Here is a 19,702-nt window from a genome sequence, read left to right as displayed (position 1 = left end):
TCACACCCCCCAGCTCACTCCAACCACTATTTTTCTGCATTGTAGTTGATGTGACAAAGTGTGTGCTCCTGCTCTGAGTGGGAATCACTCTGAGTGGGAATCACATCCCACTCTCACAGGACAAGAGCCACGAATGCTGGAAAAATGCGACACTGTCCTTTTACCTACTGGGCATTTAAAGTGCCATGATGGAAAGTGAACACTTGCCATGCTCAAGCATTGTGTCTACGATATATGGCTCAGCCATGAGCTGTTCCATGTTCTACCCCAATTGCATTCCTCTAAATTGGCAAAAGGGCTCTCCAGTTAGCTTGTCCACTCTGAAACTAGAAATACATGCACAGAAACCAGGTCTGGGAGGTTCTTCACCTGTATTCCTCTCCATTGAGCTAGCAGCTGTTTAGTAGCTTGAGTGCTCTGTCAGACCTGCCATTAACAGAATATACTCTTCTTAAGAAACTGTATTTTCTAACATAGCAGAAGCTGCAAAACTCTGCACAGTTTCTCTACCTCTTTGTCGCTCCAAGTAATTTTTAAAGTTCTTCGGTGCACAAATACACTCACTGTCTTGTGGAGGTTAAAACGTGACCAGCAGAGAAATGCTCATTTTCATTTACAATCACACCAGAAAATTCTTTAGCTGCTCGTTTCTGCCTAAGAGTTTATAAGTCAGGAAGCAGGAGATTACTGCTCAGAAAGCAGTGTCTGTTTTTCATATACGCCTCTTGCCTTTTGCTTATATCCGAGCACGTTCCTCAGGTCCTGCTCTATTCTCTATCACTTTCTGGTAGTTCTCAAAGACTGTTCTTCTTTCCCATCAAACAGGTTTCCTTCATGCGTAAGTCAGAATATATGTCTGCAAATCACAGCGCTAGTTTAGAAATGACCCCACTTTTTCCTCTCTGCCTCTCCCAAGGGCTCTGTCATCTTCCAGAGCTAACACAGCTGCAGGGAGGGTGAACTGTCTGTAGCGATCCCTGACCTTGTACTAGACAGAGACCTGCAGAACAGGCATCACACTTTGAGTGTAACAGCTCTGGCTCCCTGTATAGTCAATGAAGAGGAATAAACACCTTAAAGGCATGACTCAGTTTACCTTGTTTAGATCATTACACTACCATGAGATGACACCACAGAAGATAGCACATCTGTCCTTGAGTATAAATGGAGAGCAGATACCTGCCCCATGCTAGATGTCTACGATGCGATCAACTTCAAATGAAGCTGCCTTGAAGGATCCAAACCACCAAAATGTCACAGTAGTATTTAAATTTTTCTGTAGATTTTTCAACAGATTACCAAGCATTTCTCTCTGCCTTTCACATAAACAAATACAACCACACACATGTGCTTTAATATGCCACGGCTGATACGAAGACCATAAGCAAAGGAGAGGAAATAATGGTTACTACTGTACCCAGTTACTGAATGTTGATACAACATGAACTTTCAAGTCTGAACTCCACAGCATTGTCTGAAAACATTTTAAATCATTCACTCCAAATCTCTTTCAAGTTGTCTACTTCCTCCTGCGTGTAATTGCCATATCCTTGCCCTTGCTTAAGTTTCTTGTTGCAAAGAAATTTGTTTCAGGAGGTTTTCAAGCAATTTTTCTTTTCCTGACAGGTTACAGACAAATTTTACTGTGATGGTATCAGTGTCCCATTTTCCATCTATCATTTAGACAGAAAGATCCAATGAGGCAACACCTCCACGGCTTTCTGAACTGACCTCTGTATTTCCTGCATCTTCCTTCTCCCCAAAGTCATCCCATCCCAGCACAACGTATAAATACTCCTGTAACATACTGGGTACTAAACACAGGCAAAAGATAGTTTTCTGCTAGCAGAGTTGGACCTGTGAGAACTACGTCATTACCAAACTCCAAGCAGCTACCCGAGGGCCTTATTAAACAGTTTTGACGGCTGGGTCCCTTGGTGTGCAACAGCACACCAATTTGCTCAATGACCTTCTGTGCCTGGAGTCCTGAAGGTTGATAAAGAGAGGATATGACACCGCACACTTCTAAGCACTCAGAAGCCCTTTGTATGAAAAAACCCAAGACTCTAGCAATAAAAACTTAATTGTAGGGTTGTACTACCAATTCCCACGTTGAGACAGTGTTGGGCACCAGGAAATGTTGCTTAAGAGCAGAGAAGCTGCAGAGCTGGGACAGGTAGCATGGGTGGGAAAGTGCAGTCACTCAGGGATAGACTGGATCAATGCCTCATCAGGATGAGATAGAAAGATAAACTAATGTGAATGTTCTTTCCCCAAGACAAAGGAAGGTCTGAGCAGACCAAAGATGTCAGTGGTGATATGCCACTGACTACTCTGGCTCAAGTTCAAATCAGCTTGAACTGATTGTTCTGCCCATGATGTTAATTGATAAGAGATCGCCCTGTCTTTATCTCAACCCACAAGCTTTTTTATCTCATTTTCTCCCCCTGTCCTGCTGAGTAAGGTGACTGAGAGAGGGGCTGGGTGGGTATTCAGCAGCTAGCCAAGGTAAACCAAACACATGGCATGAACTTTAAAGACTGGAAACTGGTCTGTGAAAGCATGCAATCTAGAAAAAGAAGAAATGTGATTACTGAATTTTATGGCCATTTCTACTACGTCTTCAGGAGGTGAAAGGAGTAGCCTCTTCCAGTGAGGAAGAACCTGGAAATCTAGAAGGTGTCATGGTCTAACCCCAGCCGGCAACTAAGCACCACCCAGCCGCTCGCTCGCTCCCCCCAGGTGGGATGGGGGAGACAATTGGAAGAGTAAAAGTGAGAAAACTCATGGGTTGAGATAAAGACAGTTTAATAGGTAAAGCAAAAGCCATGCACACAAGCAAAGCAAAACGAAGAATTCATTCACGACATCCCGTCGGCAGGCAGGTGTTCAGCCACCTCCAGGAAAGCAGGGCTACATCACACGGAACGGGTACTCAGGAAGACAAATGCCATCACTCCAAACGTCCCCCCGTTCCTCCTTCTTCCCCCAGTTTTATGTGCTGAGCATGATGTCATATGGTATGGGATATCCCTTTGGTCAGTGGGGTCAGCTGTCCCGGCTGTGTCCCCTCCCAACTTCTTGTGCACCCCCAGACCACTCACTGGTGGGGTGGGGTGAGGAGCAGAAAAGGCCTTGACTCTGTGTAAGCACCGCTCAGCAGTAACTAAAACATCCCTGTATTATCAACACTGTTTCCAGCACAAATCCAAAACACAGCCCCATATGAGCTACTATGAAGAAAATTAACTCTACCCCAGCCAAAACCAGCACAAAAGCAAATCTTGGTGACTACCCAACTGGTTTTATGTCCTAACAGCACGGAAGATAAACCTTCCTCTTCTGTCAGTCATTGCTACTTCTTTCTCTTCCTATTCGGTCTGGAAATATGGAGAAATTATAAAAATTCTTTGTCCGAGTAGTGATGTTTTACTTCTACTTTTACTACCATTGTAAAGTAACAAGGACTTTTTGCTGTATTCCATCTCCATGTGTCACTGATTACCCTGAGGCGAATGAGTGAGTTGTCAACTATTTTAAGGACATCCTGTTCCTCTGCTTCCCTTCCCGAAATATGAGTGCCAATAGAAGTTTTTGAGAAAATTCGTGCCTCAACTACAGTCAGCCAATTTGCAGTAGAAGAGCATTGCCCAGAGACATGAGATTCTAGGGGCATTTCTACATTTCTGTACTGGAAATGGCTAAGGAAAATGTCAACCAAACAATAATGTTCTTAGGGAGAAGATGAGGAATGTTTTCCGTGTTCAACTAGGAACTTGGTTGTATTTCAGTATGGAGAAATATTTAATTCTTGTATTTCCACTGACATACCTATCCTTTAGATAACGCTAGCGTAAAAACTCCAGGGTGCCAAAACATGAAATTTCATTCAGTGTCTAAATAAAGCTATGAAAACTATCCCCATAATTCCGCTGGACTGTGGATCAGTCAGTGTCCATGGTCTTTAACCATGCTTGGATTGCTGCGCTGATAGATTATAAAGGTCACCTATGACATAAACTCAAGGTCTCGGAAAGGTGTGAGACGGCAGGGCTCCTTTAAATGAAATTGATCCAAGCAAGAACAGCCATAATTTTAGGTTTATAGTACAGGAGGTTTTTTTGGACCTGGGGATCAATTTTTATGATGTCTTACCTTTGTTGTCATTGGACAGGTTAGATTATGAGTGTTTGAGAAGCCAGGGGCAGGAGGGAGAACAAAACTGAAGCAGATAGCACGTTCACCAGAAAGTACCAAATACAAAAAAACTGAAACATTTAGACTCACCATGGCAGGAAAGCTTTTAGCTATTACCCTGGTGAGCTTTTGAACCATGGTACTGACAGTGAGCTGTAATAATAGTGATTATTATTACTGGAAGTTGCACTGGCAGGGGAAGGAGGGAAGATTCCCCTCCTGTGATCGGCATCAGGAAATGACCGAACTTGCACCTAATACCAGCTTTTTCATAGCTAACTCATGGATTCAGCGTATGACAATGTGCTGTTCATAACAAGGCATTTACCATGAGCAGAAGGGGAACACCAGTGGTACGATTGCTTCCAGCAGCAAGCAACGATCAATTTTGCAAACACCTTGGGCCACCATTTCCCAGCTGAACGGGCTACAGAGGAGAGGCAGGTTGTCTGACTGACAGTTCACACTCTAGCTAATAGGATGCTCTGCCTGGAAAACATTTTTAATATTTACATATTGGTGTTTATTTATTTGCTGGTGTTTCAGTACCATCTGCCACCTCTCCCTGTCATGCAGAGACCTAATAGAGCCTCCTACTTCTCTCATGCTCCTATTTTACCATGAAATGAGTCCTGTCCGCCCAAAGGCTGCTGACTTGCCTCAGCAGCTTGCTGAGTTGTTGACACCTCATGGTAGCACATCAAAATATGTTAGATAAAAGCTGCCAGTGCTGTGCCCTACTGAAAGGTTTATTTGCTCTTGGAAGCTGGGTACCACCATCATTCCTTTGTGCAGAAATGTAAGGAGATGCTACTCTCCAAAGCTTTTAGGAGCTAGTAGGAAAGAACTAGATACCAAGTATCTCAAGACACTTGGTTGTTTCTCCTCATGCCGGGAGAAGACTAGACAAATACCCAAGATACAGCGATGAAGGTAAATGCCACAATACCACCCCTAATGCTCAGGTTTGGTAGCTGACAAATAACCTCACATCCTTTTGACCGACAGTTTCCAAAGAAGATGAGTTGCATAAAACCTCGAATTTAGTGTCAGCCCTATTCTGAACAGCTGTGCTAAAAACAGAGCAACATTACTGGAAAGTCTCTCCTGAACACTTCTCTTTCCCTCCCCATGGTTTCTTAAGCTCACATCATCTTACAAACACGCACTGTGTTGTTTCATTTCTCACTCCTCTTCACTTTTCTGCTCCACAACTTTTTCATGGCATTTTTCACCTCTTCATTTCGGAGGGTGTAGATCAAGGGGTTGAGCATAGGCGTGATGATGGTGTAGAACACAGACACCATCTTGTCTGCTGAGAAGGTGGTGGAAGGGCGCATATAGATGAAAACACACGGCCCAAAGAACAAAACTACAACAGTGATGTGGGAAGTGCAGGTATAGAGTGCTTTGAGACGCCCTTCAGAAGAGCGTGTCCTCAAAGAAACCGAGATGGCAGCATAGGACACAACAAGAACAACAAAACAGCTCAGGGAAATCACACCACTGTTGGCAGCCACGCTGACACCAATGATGTAGGCGTCAGTGCAGGCCAGCTTCAGTAAAGGGTGAACATCACAGAAGTAGTGGTCAATCTCATTGGGCCCACAAAACGGTAGCTGAATGGCCAGGAGGGTCTGCACCGCTGAGTGTACAAAGGCTCCCACCCAAGAAGCTGCCACCAGCCAGCCACAGACACGCCTATTCACAATATTTGTGTAATGAAGCGGTTTGCATATAGCAATGTAACGATCATAAGCCATCACTGTGAGAAGGAAGATCTCAGTGCACCCGAAGAAATGGCCCGCAAACAGTTGAGTTATGCAGCCCACAAAAGAGATTATCTTCTTCTCAACAAGAAGGTCATAAATGAGTTTGGGAGCTGTGACAGTAGAGTAACTGATGTCTACAAAAGACAAGTAGCTCAGGAAGAAGTACATGGGAGAGTTCAGCTCTTCACTTGTCTTTATAGTAACGATGACAAGCAGGTTTCCAAGAATTATAGTGGCATAGAAGACTAAGAATAACGAGAAGCACACTTTTGCTACTGTCTTATCTTGTGTCAGTCCACGCAGGATGAACTCCGTCACATTGGATTTGTTCTCCACAGACACCATGTAGACAGGACCTGAAGCACAGAAAAGAGACACCGGCTATGGCATTAGACATGGGACATTAGCAGTACATGTACATACTGACCACTGATATGTTAAATATTAAGCATATTTCCTTTGCTGTCTTTTTAGGACAGTTTCCAGTTAAAGTCAACGCTTCCCTCAAGGAATAACAGATGATATCCAAATCAGAATGTAATATTCACATATATAATAACAAGCTCAGATTATTTATTTGAGGAGGGTGATGGAAATAATACCCTCAAGAATCCTAGTTCTCACCTTTGCCTCTTTTAAAAAAGAAGACTAATTACCAGGTCCCCTCAAGACCCACTTTACCCTACAATGTTGATTTGGAAATAAAAGTTGACTAAAAGAGACAGCACGGCTGTAATTCAAGTCTCAACACTTTGATTATGGCCTGAGAAAAGTCCTTGCATAAGCAGTGACTGTACTTTCCTTTTCAGTCCTCTAAAAGAATGCAACAGAACTACTCTTTATTATCTCGCTGACTGTGAGAGACCTGAATAAGTTCAGTCACAGAAAGAGCTGGCCAGTGTTTTCTTGGACTGCCTTCCTTACAGTACATGAATGAACTAATCTGGAGCTAATTCGCATTAGTGGTGCATTAGCAGGGGTTTGTATACCTCACCCAGGTCCTGGACATAGTGTGGAACATCTCGTCAATACACCTGTAGTGACACTGGGGCAATGAATGCACCACTGGTGACCCTTCTTCACTCACAGACACCCATGAATTCACCTTCGCGGCATGCCCATGGAGTACACAAGTATCACTGGTATTCAATTTGTACATGAAGACAGAGGTGGCAAATGTGTAATGACCTTGTCTGTGATATCAGCAAGCCCTTTGGGGTCTGAATTCTATTTGACAATCACAGGACACTCGGTTCTTTCTCCTGAGCTCTCTGCCTCACCTCCCGGCTACACCCCACTAGGGCAGCAGAGCAAAAGCTCTTTAGTGTCTCCATCCCTATCTCCATGCCCCTCCATGAGCAGAGGGAAAGCACAGTGGGGAAGACCAAAGCGTGTGTGTCATGACCATTGTTGCTGGATAATGTAAGACTGAGCACATGGGAAGTGCTGTCATCAGCTCCCGAGTCCTGTCTGTAACACTGACAACATCCTTTTGACAGATCTGTCTGGAAAAGGCATATAACTGGGGAAAAAAAGCAAATAAGACACCAACAAAGGGTGAAAAATCTGTAATTGGTTTTTTCCTAATTCATAAAATGGACCACACAAAAGTCACTCACCAGAAATGCCCGTTTTCAGAGGTGGGATTTGAGTCATGCTTGAGCAAAACAAAGGAACAATATCAGAAAACGTACACAGTTCGTATTTGCCAGTCTCCAAGAGTTCGCTTGCTATTGCTCCGCTGATGACCTCCTCTGACCACTTTAGGTGGTTTCATCAAAACGTCTCAGCTGGAGGTTGCTGCTTAGATGTTGTGAAAGCAGTCCACATCTCGGCAAATTCTGAAACCTATAGTGGCTGAAAAGAGCAGCCTGACCCTCTATCTGCAGTTCTCATTCTGCAAAAAAACAACTTCCCAGAGCATCTACAAGAACAATTATCTCTCACAAGATGGGGAAATTGTAGCAGAAATATTTAAAGTAAATCACACAGCAGAAGCACAAGACTATGAGGAGCAATGAGATCCCAGAGGCATACGAAGCTTTGTCAGAAATCATCAGCGGACACGGAGTTGAACATTTACTTTGGGTGGCTCTTAGGGTGGTCTCTGGAGACTGATGTTGGATTGTGGTCATCTAGACTGTTACAGCGCACATGGCTTTGCTTGCTTACTTGTTTGTTTGCTGGCTGGCTTTTTAATGCTGTCCAGGTAAATAGACTTTCATTACTACTGGACATTAATTTGTTCTGGAAGCATTTCTGGTTCACATAAACATCACACTTGGCCATTTGCAAGGTTTGTATTCACCTTACCTTTGCAATCAAATATTCTTTAAGTAAAGATATCTCTTACACAGGACATTTATATAAATTTTGTTTTCTATCCTAAGCTGATATTTCTCATATGCATTCTTATTTCTTACTAATGTGTTCTTACCATTGCATGTTGACAGCACAAAAAATATCACAACTGTGCTATAGACTGTTACCCCTTAGACATCTGCTGTACAAATTTGAAACAAGAAGTAAAACAGAAAATTACTTCAAAAATTTAGAAGGGTTTGTGGTTAGTCCTCACCGCTTATCAGGTATTTTTACTGAGACAATGCAAAACACAGAAGCAACTCTTTAGCCCAGGTCTTAAGTTCTTATAAGTATTCTTATCGAAGCGTAGAGGATCCTAATGTTGTTTTTAGTGACACCTTCCATAATCTATGGTGAAATATTTGCCCAGCAGCACCCAGAAGTGAGACCTCCAGAAAAAAAACTGGTGTTCACCCCCAAAGCATTAAAAATAATCTATTTTTTATATATATATGTATATATATAGTTTTGTGTATACATATATGAAGTCATAAGCCCTAGCTTGGGCTGGAAACACCTTGTAACCTTGAATCCTACTTAAGTCACATTAAGGTGTAGCACAGGTGGAGGTGTTTATAGGGAATGTAAGTGACAAAACAAAAGTGCTTCAATTACTTTTGGATAGCACCAAGCAGGTCTTTTCCTTCCTCCCTCAGCTGATTTGGCAGTTTTCTGCTGGCAAGGTAGGGGCTGGGGTCTCTTGTCTCATTGTGGCTCCGCAGGTGGAGACCCCGAGCTGCTGTAGCTTATCACCCTGTGAGAGCTTTGTCAGGCACTGAAATGGTTCAGCCTTTCATCTTCATGGTTCTTCTCTTCCCTCCTCCAATAGCAGGCGTACCAGCTGCTCCCATGGAAAAGACGCGCCTTCCCTTGTGTGGGTGTGTAAACGTGCTCTGTTGGGCTAGGAGTTGTCCTGCATACTGGAATAGTTCCTAAATTACTCTTTTTTTTTTCCATTGACACCCAAAATTGTGCCTCCAAATGCCTTCTTTGGTGACTACTTAATTTCTTACAGTCAGCAAGGTGTCTTTCATAAGATCTATGATTCTGTATTGGTTTAAACATTAAAATAAAAAACCTGAAGTCAGAACTGAAGGAGAGAGGGGATGGTTGGAAGGAGGTTGAAAGGGGGTTGCAGAGAGGTGCGTGTTGGTCTCTTCTCCCAAGTGACAAGTGACAGGACAAGAAGAAATGGCCTCAAGTTGCTCCAGGGGAGGCTTAGGTTGGATATTAGGAAAAATTTCTTCACTGAAAAGGTTGTCAGACACTGGAACAGGCTGCCCAGGGAGGTGGTGGAGTCACCACCGCTGGAGGGATTTAAAAGACATGTGGATGAGGCGCTTAGGGACATGGTTTAGTGGTAGACTTGGCAGGGTTAGGTTTACGGTTGGACTTGAGATCTTAAAGGTCTTTTCCAACCTCAATGATTCTACGATTCTGTCATTCTATGATTCTATAGCATCAGTGATAGGTGAAGGAGATAGAATTATAGAACAGTTTGGGTTTGAAGGAACCTTTGAAGATCATCTAGTCCAAACCCCCCTGCCGTGGGCAGGGACATCCTTCACTAGATCAGGTTGCTCAAAGCCCCGTCCAACCTGACCTTGAACACTGGAGAAAGGATTTGTTGCACTGGCAGGGAGAGGGGAGAAGCTCCCCCTCCTGTTACCTGCATCAGCAAATGACCCAACTAGCAACTAATATCAGGTTTTTAATTGATAACCCATGGATTCAAGATACCACGATGTGGTTCTCATAGAAAGGCATTTACTTCAAGCAGAAAGGGGCCTCTGTTCCCAGCAGCAGGTGAGCACAGTCCTCTCTTTCCCAGCGGGATGTATTACAGAGCAGATGGATTTAGTCCAAAAGTTTATACCTGAGTAATGGGATGCTCTACCTGGACAATATTTTCAGTATTTTTTTATAGTATTTATTTAAACCCTGGTGTTTCAGTTAGTGCTCAGGAGCCCCAGGCCTGAGCCTGCGCTAGTTGACAAGAGAATAGAAAGGGAATGCCTGCTTGTCACAGAGTTCACAATGTCTTTCAAATCAAAATATGAACCTTCACTGTCTTCCTAATTACAAGAGGAGCTAACAGCAAGCTTTTCCTTGAAAGGGGAAATTTCACAAAAGAAATTATAGTGAAAGCTGCTTGATTTTCTCCGATCCTTTGGAAATGTTACCACAGTTCTACACCTTTCCGTTTTCATTTCCCACTTTCCTACTCCACAGTTTTCTCATGGCACTCTTCACCTCCTCATTTCTTAGCGTGTAGATGAGTGGGTTCAGCATGGGTGTGATGAGCGTGTAAAACACTGCCACGCTCTTGTCCTCCGACAGATTGCTGGATGGACGTATGTAGATGAACGTGCATGGCCCAAAGAACAGAATCACCACAGTGATGTGGGACCCACAGGTGGAGAGGGCCTTGTGCCGCCCTTCGGATGTTTGACTTTTCAAGGAACCCAGGATGACAACATAGGACACGACAAGGATGAAGAAACAGCTCAGAGTTATCATTCCGCTGTTGGCAACGACAATGATGCCCACAGCGTAGGTGTCGGTACAGGCCAGTTGTAGTAGGGGGTGGACATCACAGAAGTAGTGGTCAATCTTGTTTGGGCCACAGAATGGGAGCTGAGTGGTCAGAAGAGTCTGCACTATGGAGTGCACAAAGCCTCCTACCCACGAGCCCATCACCATCCGGCCACACGTACGCCTGGTCATGAGGGTGGTGTAGTGGAGAGGTCTGCAGATGGCAATGTAGCGATCGTAGGCCATCACTGTGAGGATGAAGATCTCTGTGCAGCCAAAGAAATGTACCCCAAACAGCTGTGCTATGCAACCCACAAAGGAGATGGTTTTATTTTCAACAAGGAAGTCTGCAATCATTTTAGGAGCTGTGATGGAAGAGTAACAGATGTCTACAAAGGACAGGTAAGAAAGGAAGAAATACATGGGGGAGTTCAGATGTTGACTGCTAATTACAGTGATAACAATGAGCAGATTTCCTGCCACAATAATCATATAGAACAACAGAAACATCACAAAACATATTTTCTGCACCCTTTGATTCTCTGAGAGGCCCAGAAGAATGAATTCCTTCACACTGCTTGCATTCTCCATGTTAATCAGTCGGGCGGCGATATGCAATGTACAGCCTAGGCACATGGAAAAATAAAGACAAATGCTTCGTCAGTTTTTTTCATTATTAATAATGAATTCTTTAGCAGAAATGGATTAGTATTAAGTTTATGAAATGGGGGTTTTATTGCTTTTTTTTTCTCTCCCCCCCCCCCCCCAATATATTTAATTCTCCTCTCATGAGCCTTCAGCCATGCCTGGTACCGCACTGAGACAGCTGTACTTTGTGATGTGTTCCTCCGTCCTGGTCCTCCAGGATTTTGAAGGACTGGATCTATGGCTGGCATGCTAAGGACAAGGCCAGAGTGTTCACTTCGAGCACTACAGTGGCTACCAATGTTTAAAAGCATGTTTGCCCTCAGTGTAGACCAAATCCGTGAAAACAATGTTTGTAAAAATAGTGCCTTTAAGAATACCTGGAAATATTCCTTGGAATGCTGATTTATTTTATAAGTAAAAATGATCTTTAAATTGTTGTTCAGAGGGGAAATGAAACTACCCACAGAAAAAAAAAAAGCTCTTGTGTATATACATTTTGAAACATAAATTTGCAGCTTCAAGGGCTGAACAACGAGTTCTGGGGAAGTTATCTTTCATGGTGAAAGCAGCAAACAATTTCACATGTAACTTGCCCTAGCATTTAGCTTGCTCTAAATCTCAGCAATGTTCCTTTGAGAAGAAGGAAGAATGAAAGGATCTTTTCAGATCTTCTGTCCCAGCACTGTATGAATTTTACTTTCTACTGATTTGTGATAGACTCCGGGGGATATTCTCAAGGGTTAATTTCACTTTACTGAAGCCAGTCTAGCTGGTGGTCAAAGTGTCTCTATAGGCAGAACAGCTAAACTAAGGTCCTTTACAGAACCCTTTCCTTTTCCATTGACTAGGAAGAGCCTGACTAAATCAACACCACCACAGTCAAGTTAACTTCAGAGAATAATCCTTTTTGTCCCCTGAAAGTAGCTCAGAGCTTTCCGTAATGCCATCCCTGTATTTTTTTTGGTTTTTTGTGCTATGGCTGAACTCCTTATCTCTAAGCATTTCTACACCTCTACAGTTTCTCTTTTCAGACATGGTCACATTCCAGTGTGAATTTCGGGCTTCTTTGGTTTGGCCTGTTCCAGCTATAGCCCCCGGAACAGTACATGCCACTGGTAAATAAATAATCTACATCTTTAAAAAGACTTAGTCCTTAACATTACCAACTTGCCATTATGCACCCAGATATCAGAGTTGCTTTGGTCAAAGAAGCCTGGAAACCACTAGATTAAACTCTTTACAGAGTTTAACCAAAACCAGGCACCTCTTAGAAACAAATTATCAGCCGTGTGGGATTCATCCTAGTATCAAAACATTCCCAGTCAACTGCTGTTAAAAACCACCATTGCAAGTCCTGCCCAACAAAAACACAAGCAGTTCTCCCTCTGTGATGAGCCAATCTGCGGAATCATTCAGTTCATTCAAGTTATCGAGCACCTATTTAAAATTACAGTAAAATCAGAAACTTTTGTGCAGGGAAAAACTGATCAAGCATCTACAGGAAAGACAGAAATGGTGAAAAACCAAAATTGCTCTCAAACCCACAAAGTAAAGCCTAGAGAGGAAGTTGGGAAAGTTAGGGACTTTTCCTGTGCTTACTACAGCTGTACTAACAGTAGGTAAAAAGATAGTCAAGAAGTAGGTAAAAGATAGTCAAGAAGGGGGGTAGAATTTACATGGATAATTCCTTTTCTGATATATCTCCAAGAAAAAAAGATCAGTAAGAACAATGTGATATCGATTTCTACCTAGTCTTAGCAAGTTGTGATCATTTCCATCCCTCCTCTTTTCACTTAGCACTGACATAGTTTTCTACAGAAAAAAAAAAGGCCAGAATGGATACGTATTTACGGCCGTGCAGCGCCCGGTGGAAGAGGAAGAACTGGGCTCCATCTAAGCCAGAGCAGAGCTGGAAGCAAACCCCACCAGTCTCAGTGTCACGTTTAGGCAATCAGTGGTTCAGAAAGGAGTGACCAAGAGATAAATCACAGAATCACAGAATCACTAAGGTTGGAAAAGACCTGTGAGATCATCAAATCCAACCACCAACCCAACCCCACCATGCCCACTAAACCATGTCCCGCAGTGCCACCTCCACACGTTCCTTGAAAACCTCCAGGGATGGTGACTCCACCACCTCCCTGGGCAGCCTCTTCCAGTGCTTCACCACTCTCTCAGGAAAGACATTTTTCCTAATATCCAGCCTAAACCTCCCTTGATCAAGGGAAACTATATTCCTGAATAACAGCAGATGGGAAACTCCTAAGCTAAAACAAGGTGTATATTTTTGAAAAGATTGTAAAGACATGACCCATTCGCAACAGACAGCTTTACTGTGTGTCCCTCTTGGTAGGGCCCCTGTCACCACCACCAAATCGTGTTGTACAATATATTCATGTGCCTCATCCCATCTCATTGACTTACATCATGTAGGCACCTACATCTGAGCCAGTTGTATGCACTCTTTTTTCTGCCTTTGCAGGGCAATTAATGACCAGCCTAAGGTGTCTGCTTAAAGATGTGATGAATTACACGATGAAGGTGCCTATTTTTTTCTGTTGACTCTGAGAGGATGACTAGAATGACTAATTCAATAGAGGATTCCCACAAGTTATGTCTTACCACTAGAAGTATCTTTTCAGGGAGGCACTAGAGGTATATCATATAATGCAATCAATTGCAAAATAAAATAAATACAACGTGGACTGCTAACATTTCAAAAAGAATGAGAAATTGCAGCATACCATCATTGCAAGCATTCTTCCTGAAAATCTCAGGTGGTTAATGGCAAACAAAATAACAAAATAACCTAATCTGGGACTACAGAACTAGCTCTGTGCATGGTTCCAGCCAAAGATGGCCATAGACAGCTGATAACTTTAGTGAAAAATTCTTTTTGTATTTTCACATTTGTGCAAGAAGAAGGGAAGCGAAAGAGGAAAGGAAATCAGGAAAAGAAAAGAAGAAAGAAAACAAAAAGAGAAAATAAAGAATCCAGAGGACCCGAAAAACTTACCTCCTCTGTGTTTGGAGATCTGAGTAAATTTTGTGTACGGGCTGTACGGTTTTATCTCCTCAATACCTGCCTTCCCTGGTAGGAATGTGTTAGAGCACAGAGACTTTAAAGAACATAGGTTGCTTCTGGAAAGCTTCCAACACTTGCTTAGGAGGTGCCTTTTACTGTATAATCCCACCTAATTTAATTTCTTGCTTTCCTGTATCTCAGTATTTTCTGGCTACGTGCGAACTGCCTGGATAGTGTGGCCTGGCCTCCGTGCGCCGGATGATGCATTCACAACCCAGCAGCAGCAAGAGAACTGTTTAAGTAGCACTCTTGAACCCTCCCCAAGGAAATCTCCCACCTGAAGGGCTCTTGGGGCTGGAGGAGGCTTAATGAAGGGAAGGCATGAAAGGCAAGGGAGGAGAAATTAATTCTGTCCTGACTGAAAAGTTTAAGCAAGCGTATTTTAAAGAAATAGCCGTCAGTCAGCGATATATAATTAAGGCATTTCAGGATTCCTCTGGTAGAAATAACAGCCAATGGATTAGCTGAATATTAAGCTGGACAAGCATGTGCAGCGACCTAGTCCGGTTAACCCTTTCCAGAGTCCTTCATTAAGCCATGCTTTATGGTTTTCCCAAGGGTAGAGGTCCATTAGATCCACTGCTTTGGCTTTACAGCATTGCGAGTAACAAAACAGTACTTTGCATCTTTCTGTATTCCAAAAAGAAAACACATAAACCACAAATCTTCATTAAAAAAAAAAAGCTGGAGAGATTTCTAGGAGTAAAGAGAGAGGTGCCATGCTCTGGGGGTGGTAAAGAGTTACCTGTCACAGTAGTCTTTTAACAGGCAGGTTCGGCACACTTCTCTCAGTAGTGGTTATGATTAAGTTAAGTTTTCACAGAGAAAGATAGCCTGGGTTACCTCTTGATGACTCTTCAAGTCCTATTTTGCATGAAATTTCATCACCAGCAACCCGGTGAATAAAGCCTCTTGCAAGAACATGCATGTTTTAGCAAAGGTCAGCAAATTGCAGAGAAAGTAAAAAAAAATCCTTCTTTTACAAATGGGGAAACCGAGGGAGGAAGTCAGCTCTTTTATGCCTATGGAAGTCAGCTGAGTCAAGTCTTTGTCACTCTAGGCTTTCCTGCGGGAAGAAATACATCTCTCCAGCAATTGACTCACCTGATCTACCTCAGACCTGATTTTAGGATGGGATTAGGTCTGAAACAGACATCTAGATTTTGAACAAAATTACTTAGGGCAGACAAAGGCCACGTCCAAAGAGTTACAGTCAATGGCTCAATGTCCAAGTAGAAACCAGCAACGAGTGGTGTCCCTCAAGGGTCCGTACTGGGACAAATGCTATTTAATATCTTCATCATTGATATAGACAGTGGGATTGAGCGCACCCTCAGGAAGGTTGCAGATGACACCAAGCTGAGTGGTGCAGTCGATACGCTTTGAGGGAAGGGGTGCCATCCAGAGCGACCTTGACAGGCTTGAGGAGAGGGCCCATAAGAACCTCATGAAGTTCAGCAAGGCCAAGTGCAAGGTCCTGCACATGGGTTGGGGCAATCCCCGCTATCAGTACAGACTGGAGGATGAAGGGATTGAGAGCAGCCTTGCAGACAAGGACTTGGGGATACTGGTGGATGAAAAATTGAACATGACCCAGCAATGTGCACTTGCAGCCCAGAAAGCCAACCGTATCCTGGGCTCCATAAAAAGAGGTCTGACCAGCAGGTCGAGGGAGCTGATTCTTCCCCTCTGCTCCACTCTGGTGAGACCCCACCTGGAGTACTGCATCCACCTCTGGGGTCCTCAGTACAAGACAGACATGGACCCGTTAGAGTGGGTCCAGAGGAGGGCCATGAAAATGATCCGAGGGCTGGAACACTTCCGCTATGAAGAAAGGCTGAGAGACTTCAGCCTGCAGAATGGAAGGCTCCTCCAGACCTTCTTCTGGCCTTTCAACATATAAAGGGGGCTCATAAGAAGGACAGAGGAAGGCTTTTCAACAAGGCCTGTCTGTGGTGGCAGGACAAGGGGCAACAATTTTAAACTGAAAGAGAGTAGATGTAGATTGGACACAAGGAAGTCATTTTTTATGATGAGGGTGACGAGACACGGGAACAGGTTGCCCAGAGAAGTTGTGGATGTCCCGTCACTGGAAGTGTTCAAGGTCAGGTTGGATGGGGCTTTGAGCAACATGATCTGGTGAAAGATATCCCAGCTTATTGCAGGGGGGTTGGACTAGGTGGTCTTTAAAGGTCCCTTCCAACCCCAACCATTCTGTGATTCTATGTGATCTTGCTGTCCAGAAGAGCCTCATCTTTCTTAACTTAAAACTTCTGCAGCCAAAGGTGAACCTATGAAATGAAACCAAATAAAGCAAACGGATATGCCAATTCATGCATCTGTTCAACTCGAACTCATCACTGCTCTGAAGTCTACTGTGTATTTCTAGCTTCTGACTTACGGGTGTCAATAAATAAATTGTTCCATCCACTGCACCTTACTTTGTTTTGTTCACATTTCTTGAAATTTAGAATGCCCCAATAACAACCAAAGTAATGTAACCGTCTCCCGACACAGAATGCCAGCGATCCATGCAGTGAAAATGGAAATCCCCAAATTAATGAGGAGGTTAAATACTGCTCTGGGTGAAAATAGTCCTCTAACTTAAATATCATCTTACACTGTAGCCCGGCGTCCTGGCCAGGTTAATAAGGGTTAACAGTAGTCACTATAGGAAACAGAGTATTGGGTAAGAATGTAAATATAGTCGTACAATCTTTGGGAAAGGAAGAGGAACAACAAATGACAGAAGAAGCTAAAGGTGAACCATTGCATATCTGGCCGACTAAGCTAATTTGGGCCAGATCTGCCAGTTTCTGTACCCACTGACACACAGGGCAGCAATTTGGCTAGCGTCATGTTCATCTCCGTTTGTTTCCATAGCCAAAGGGACTAGCAAAAGTGACTTAATGCACAAGCCCAAACCAAGAGTTGCTGATATCTCCTGTTGCAAAATAGTTCCGTATAAAGATGTGCTTACTGCCAGGAAAGGAGAAAGGTGTCTTCTCCGTTTTTCACTCCACTGGCTTTGGCACGTGGGTCTGGACAGCACGGTGGTGGCAGCTCGTGCACATGGAGGGACTGTGCATGGTGAGAAGATGAGTGAGGTGTTGTGGGTGGGTACTGAATGCTGTCAAGGGGCTGTCTTGGTAGAGACATGAGGTGGTGAAGAGGTGTGAATCTGATGGTGGGCAGGATGGGGCTGAGGCACTGTTTGGGGGGGAAGTTGTGAAACTGGAAAGGGAAGGCACGAGGCTGGAGGCTGTCTTGAGGGATTTTGTGAAATCGGAAGTGCGCGAGGTGTGGTGAAGGACTGTGCTGAAAGACAGTATGAAGGGGCAGGTAATACTGGGGGGTGTGAAGTTGCATTGAAAGGGCTCCTGACATGAGAAGCGGGCATTGCGTATTGAAGGCAGCACAAGCAGAGGTTGTGCAGTTGTAGCTGCTGAGGTGTGGTAAGGCTATGGAGTGTGGGGGGACCCTACTCCTGGAAAGGTTGTGTGAAGCAGTGGCGACTAAGTAGGGTCTACCTTGCGTTGGGAGAGGCTGTGGGTCAGACAAGAACACTTTGTGGTGATGGGTGTGTTAAGGCTGGTTTGGCAGGGACAACAGGTCCTTGGGGAATAAGAAGTTGTGCTGAGGGAGGTTGTGAAATCATCAGCAGGCGTAATGGAAGAGGACTAACAATTTCTCAATCTGTGACCCTGAGCAGCACTAAGGCATCCTCTTCCAGGACTGTGAAACTAGAGCATCTCAGGGACACGGGTAGGAAACAAAGCATCAGTGCCAGAGGCAAGGTATAATTTTGTACAGATGGTTCTTGCTTTCTTTGTATTGTGAGACTGGCTGACGAAGGGAGAAGTGGTAAAAAAGCATTTCCAGAGCCATGACAGTGACAGGTTCCGTACAAAGGGGGAAGTGATTCAAATCTAAATGACCACACACACACCAAACTAGATATTTCCCCAAGAGATGATTGGCTGGCTGTCAGATGTCACGTTGAAAAGACCAAGGCTTTTTAAACAGTGTCTAGCTAGCCCAGGACCACAGTATGACACAAGGATTTTATCCGGACTGTATGTCACAGAATTCAGGTGGCAATTTTACCCAGCAGATCCATACCAGGCAGCTGCTGCAAATCGGTCACTGAAATTCCAAGGAACCCACAAAAAGGTGAGAAATTCCTAGACGGTATCTTTGCCATTGCACTCTGTCTAATGCTTTCTGTCCTGCTTTTGGAGAGATGGTGAGGGGAAGGGAGGAGGAAGAAAAGATGGAGGAAAGGAGGTCAGATGTTTTCTTCTCCTGATGGTTAGAAATTGGCTATAGGTAAGCAATTGTCTTGATCATTTTCAAGGTAAGGAGAGCTTCATTCTGGGGACCCTTTTCCATGAACAAGTGCTATTGAATTGCTCTAAATACACCTCTGTAATACAAGATGCCATTATTCGGAGACCTAGCATTAGCAGTTTCGGTCTTAAATGATGACTTAAGATTAGCCAAGAAAATACAACATCATAACTTTGTGTCCATAGTCTAAAATGTCTTTGTGGTGTCAAGGTTGTTCAGACTGACGTCTGCCACAAGAACTACATGGTACTCAGCATGCAAATCACAGGAAGGATGTTTAATCTCAAGAGAGAAAAAGGCCACCTAGACTCAGTCTGCTACTGTTGGATGCAAGCTTTCATTAACTAGTTTTGTTAAGGAAGTAGGCTCACATCTTGAACATGTCTTGGAGACAACGAGAAATCAGTCGTTCCAGGGCCATACAATAAATATATGAGAACTGTGAGCGACTTTTTTGGTATTCTTTTCCATGGTCTACAGAAGTCAGAGGATTCCTTCACTTCCATTACAGCAGAAGGCAAAATTAGTGCTGTTTTGTTGTTTACCCGCTGGGCATCCATTACGGCCATATCTGTACCTGGCATATATGATCAATGGCACAGGGCAATGTCATTTAACATTAGGAAATATGCTTGACAAGCTTAAGTTAGACAGCTAATCACCTGTCATTCCCTGAATGCCCAGCGGAGAGAAACGCATTTCTGGAGGATGGGGTCAGTTGCCTTCTGGAGATGACTGCAGCAGGGAGGTA

The 19,702-nt window shown here is 43.7% G+C and overlaps 2 protein-coding genes across 2 annotated transcripts; both read right to left on the bottom strand.

Moving 5' to 3' along the window:
- Positions 1-5,375: 5,375 nt before the first annotated feature.
- Positions 5,376-6,317, bottom strand: LOC104254416 (olfactory receptor 4S2). The gene has a single exon (XM_009808169.2). It carries the CDS (start codon positions 6,312-6,314, stop codon positions 5,376-5,378), a length of 939 nt encoding a protein of 312 aa, XP_009806471.2. The 5' UTR covers positions 6,315-6,317.
- Positions 6,318-10,523: 4,206 nt separating this feature from the next.
- On the bottom strand, positions 10,524-11,474 carry LOC104251242 (olfactory receptor 4S2). Its single transcript, XM_009819686.2, has one exon. The coding sequence runs from the start codon at positions 11,457-11,459 to the stop codon at positions 10,524-10,526; it is 936 nt and encodes a 311-aa protein (XP_009817988.2). The 5' UTR covers positions 11,460-11,474.
- Positions 11,475-19,702: the final 8,228 nt, after the last annotated feature.

The sequence above is a fragment of the Gavia stellata genome, chromosome 17, assembly GCF_030936135.1.
Source record: "Gavia stellata isolate bGavSte3 chromosome 17, bGavSte3.hap2, whole genome shotgun sequence".
Lineage (NCBI taxonomy): Eukaryota > Metazoa > Chordata > Aves > Gaviiformes > Gaviidae > Gavia > Gavia stellata.
Note: the sequence above shows the minus strand (reverse complement) of the source record. Positions and strands in the feature narration are given on the sequence as shown.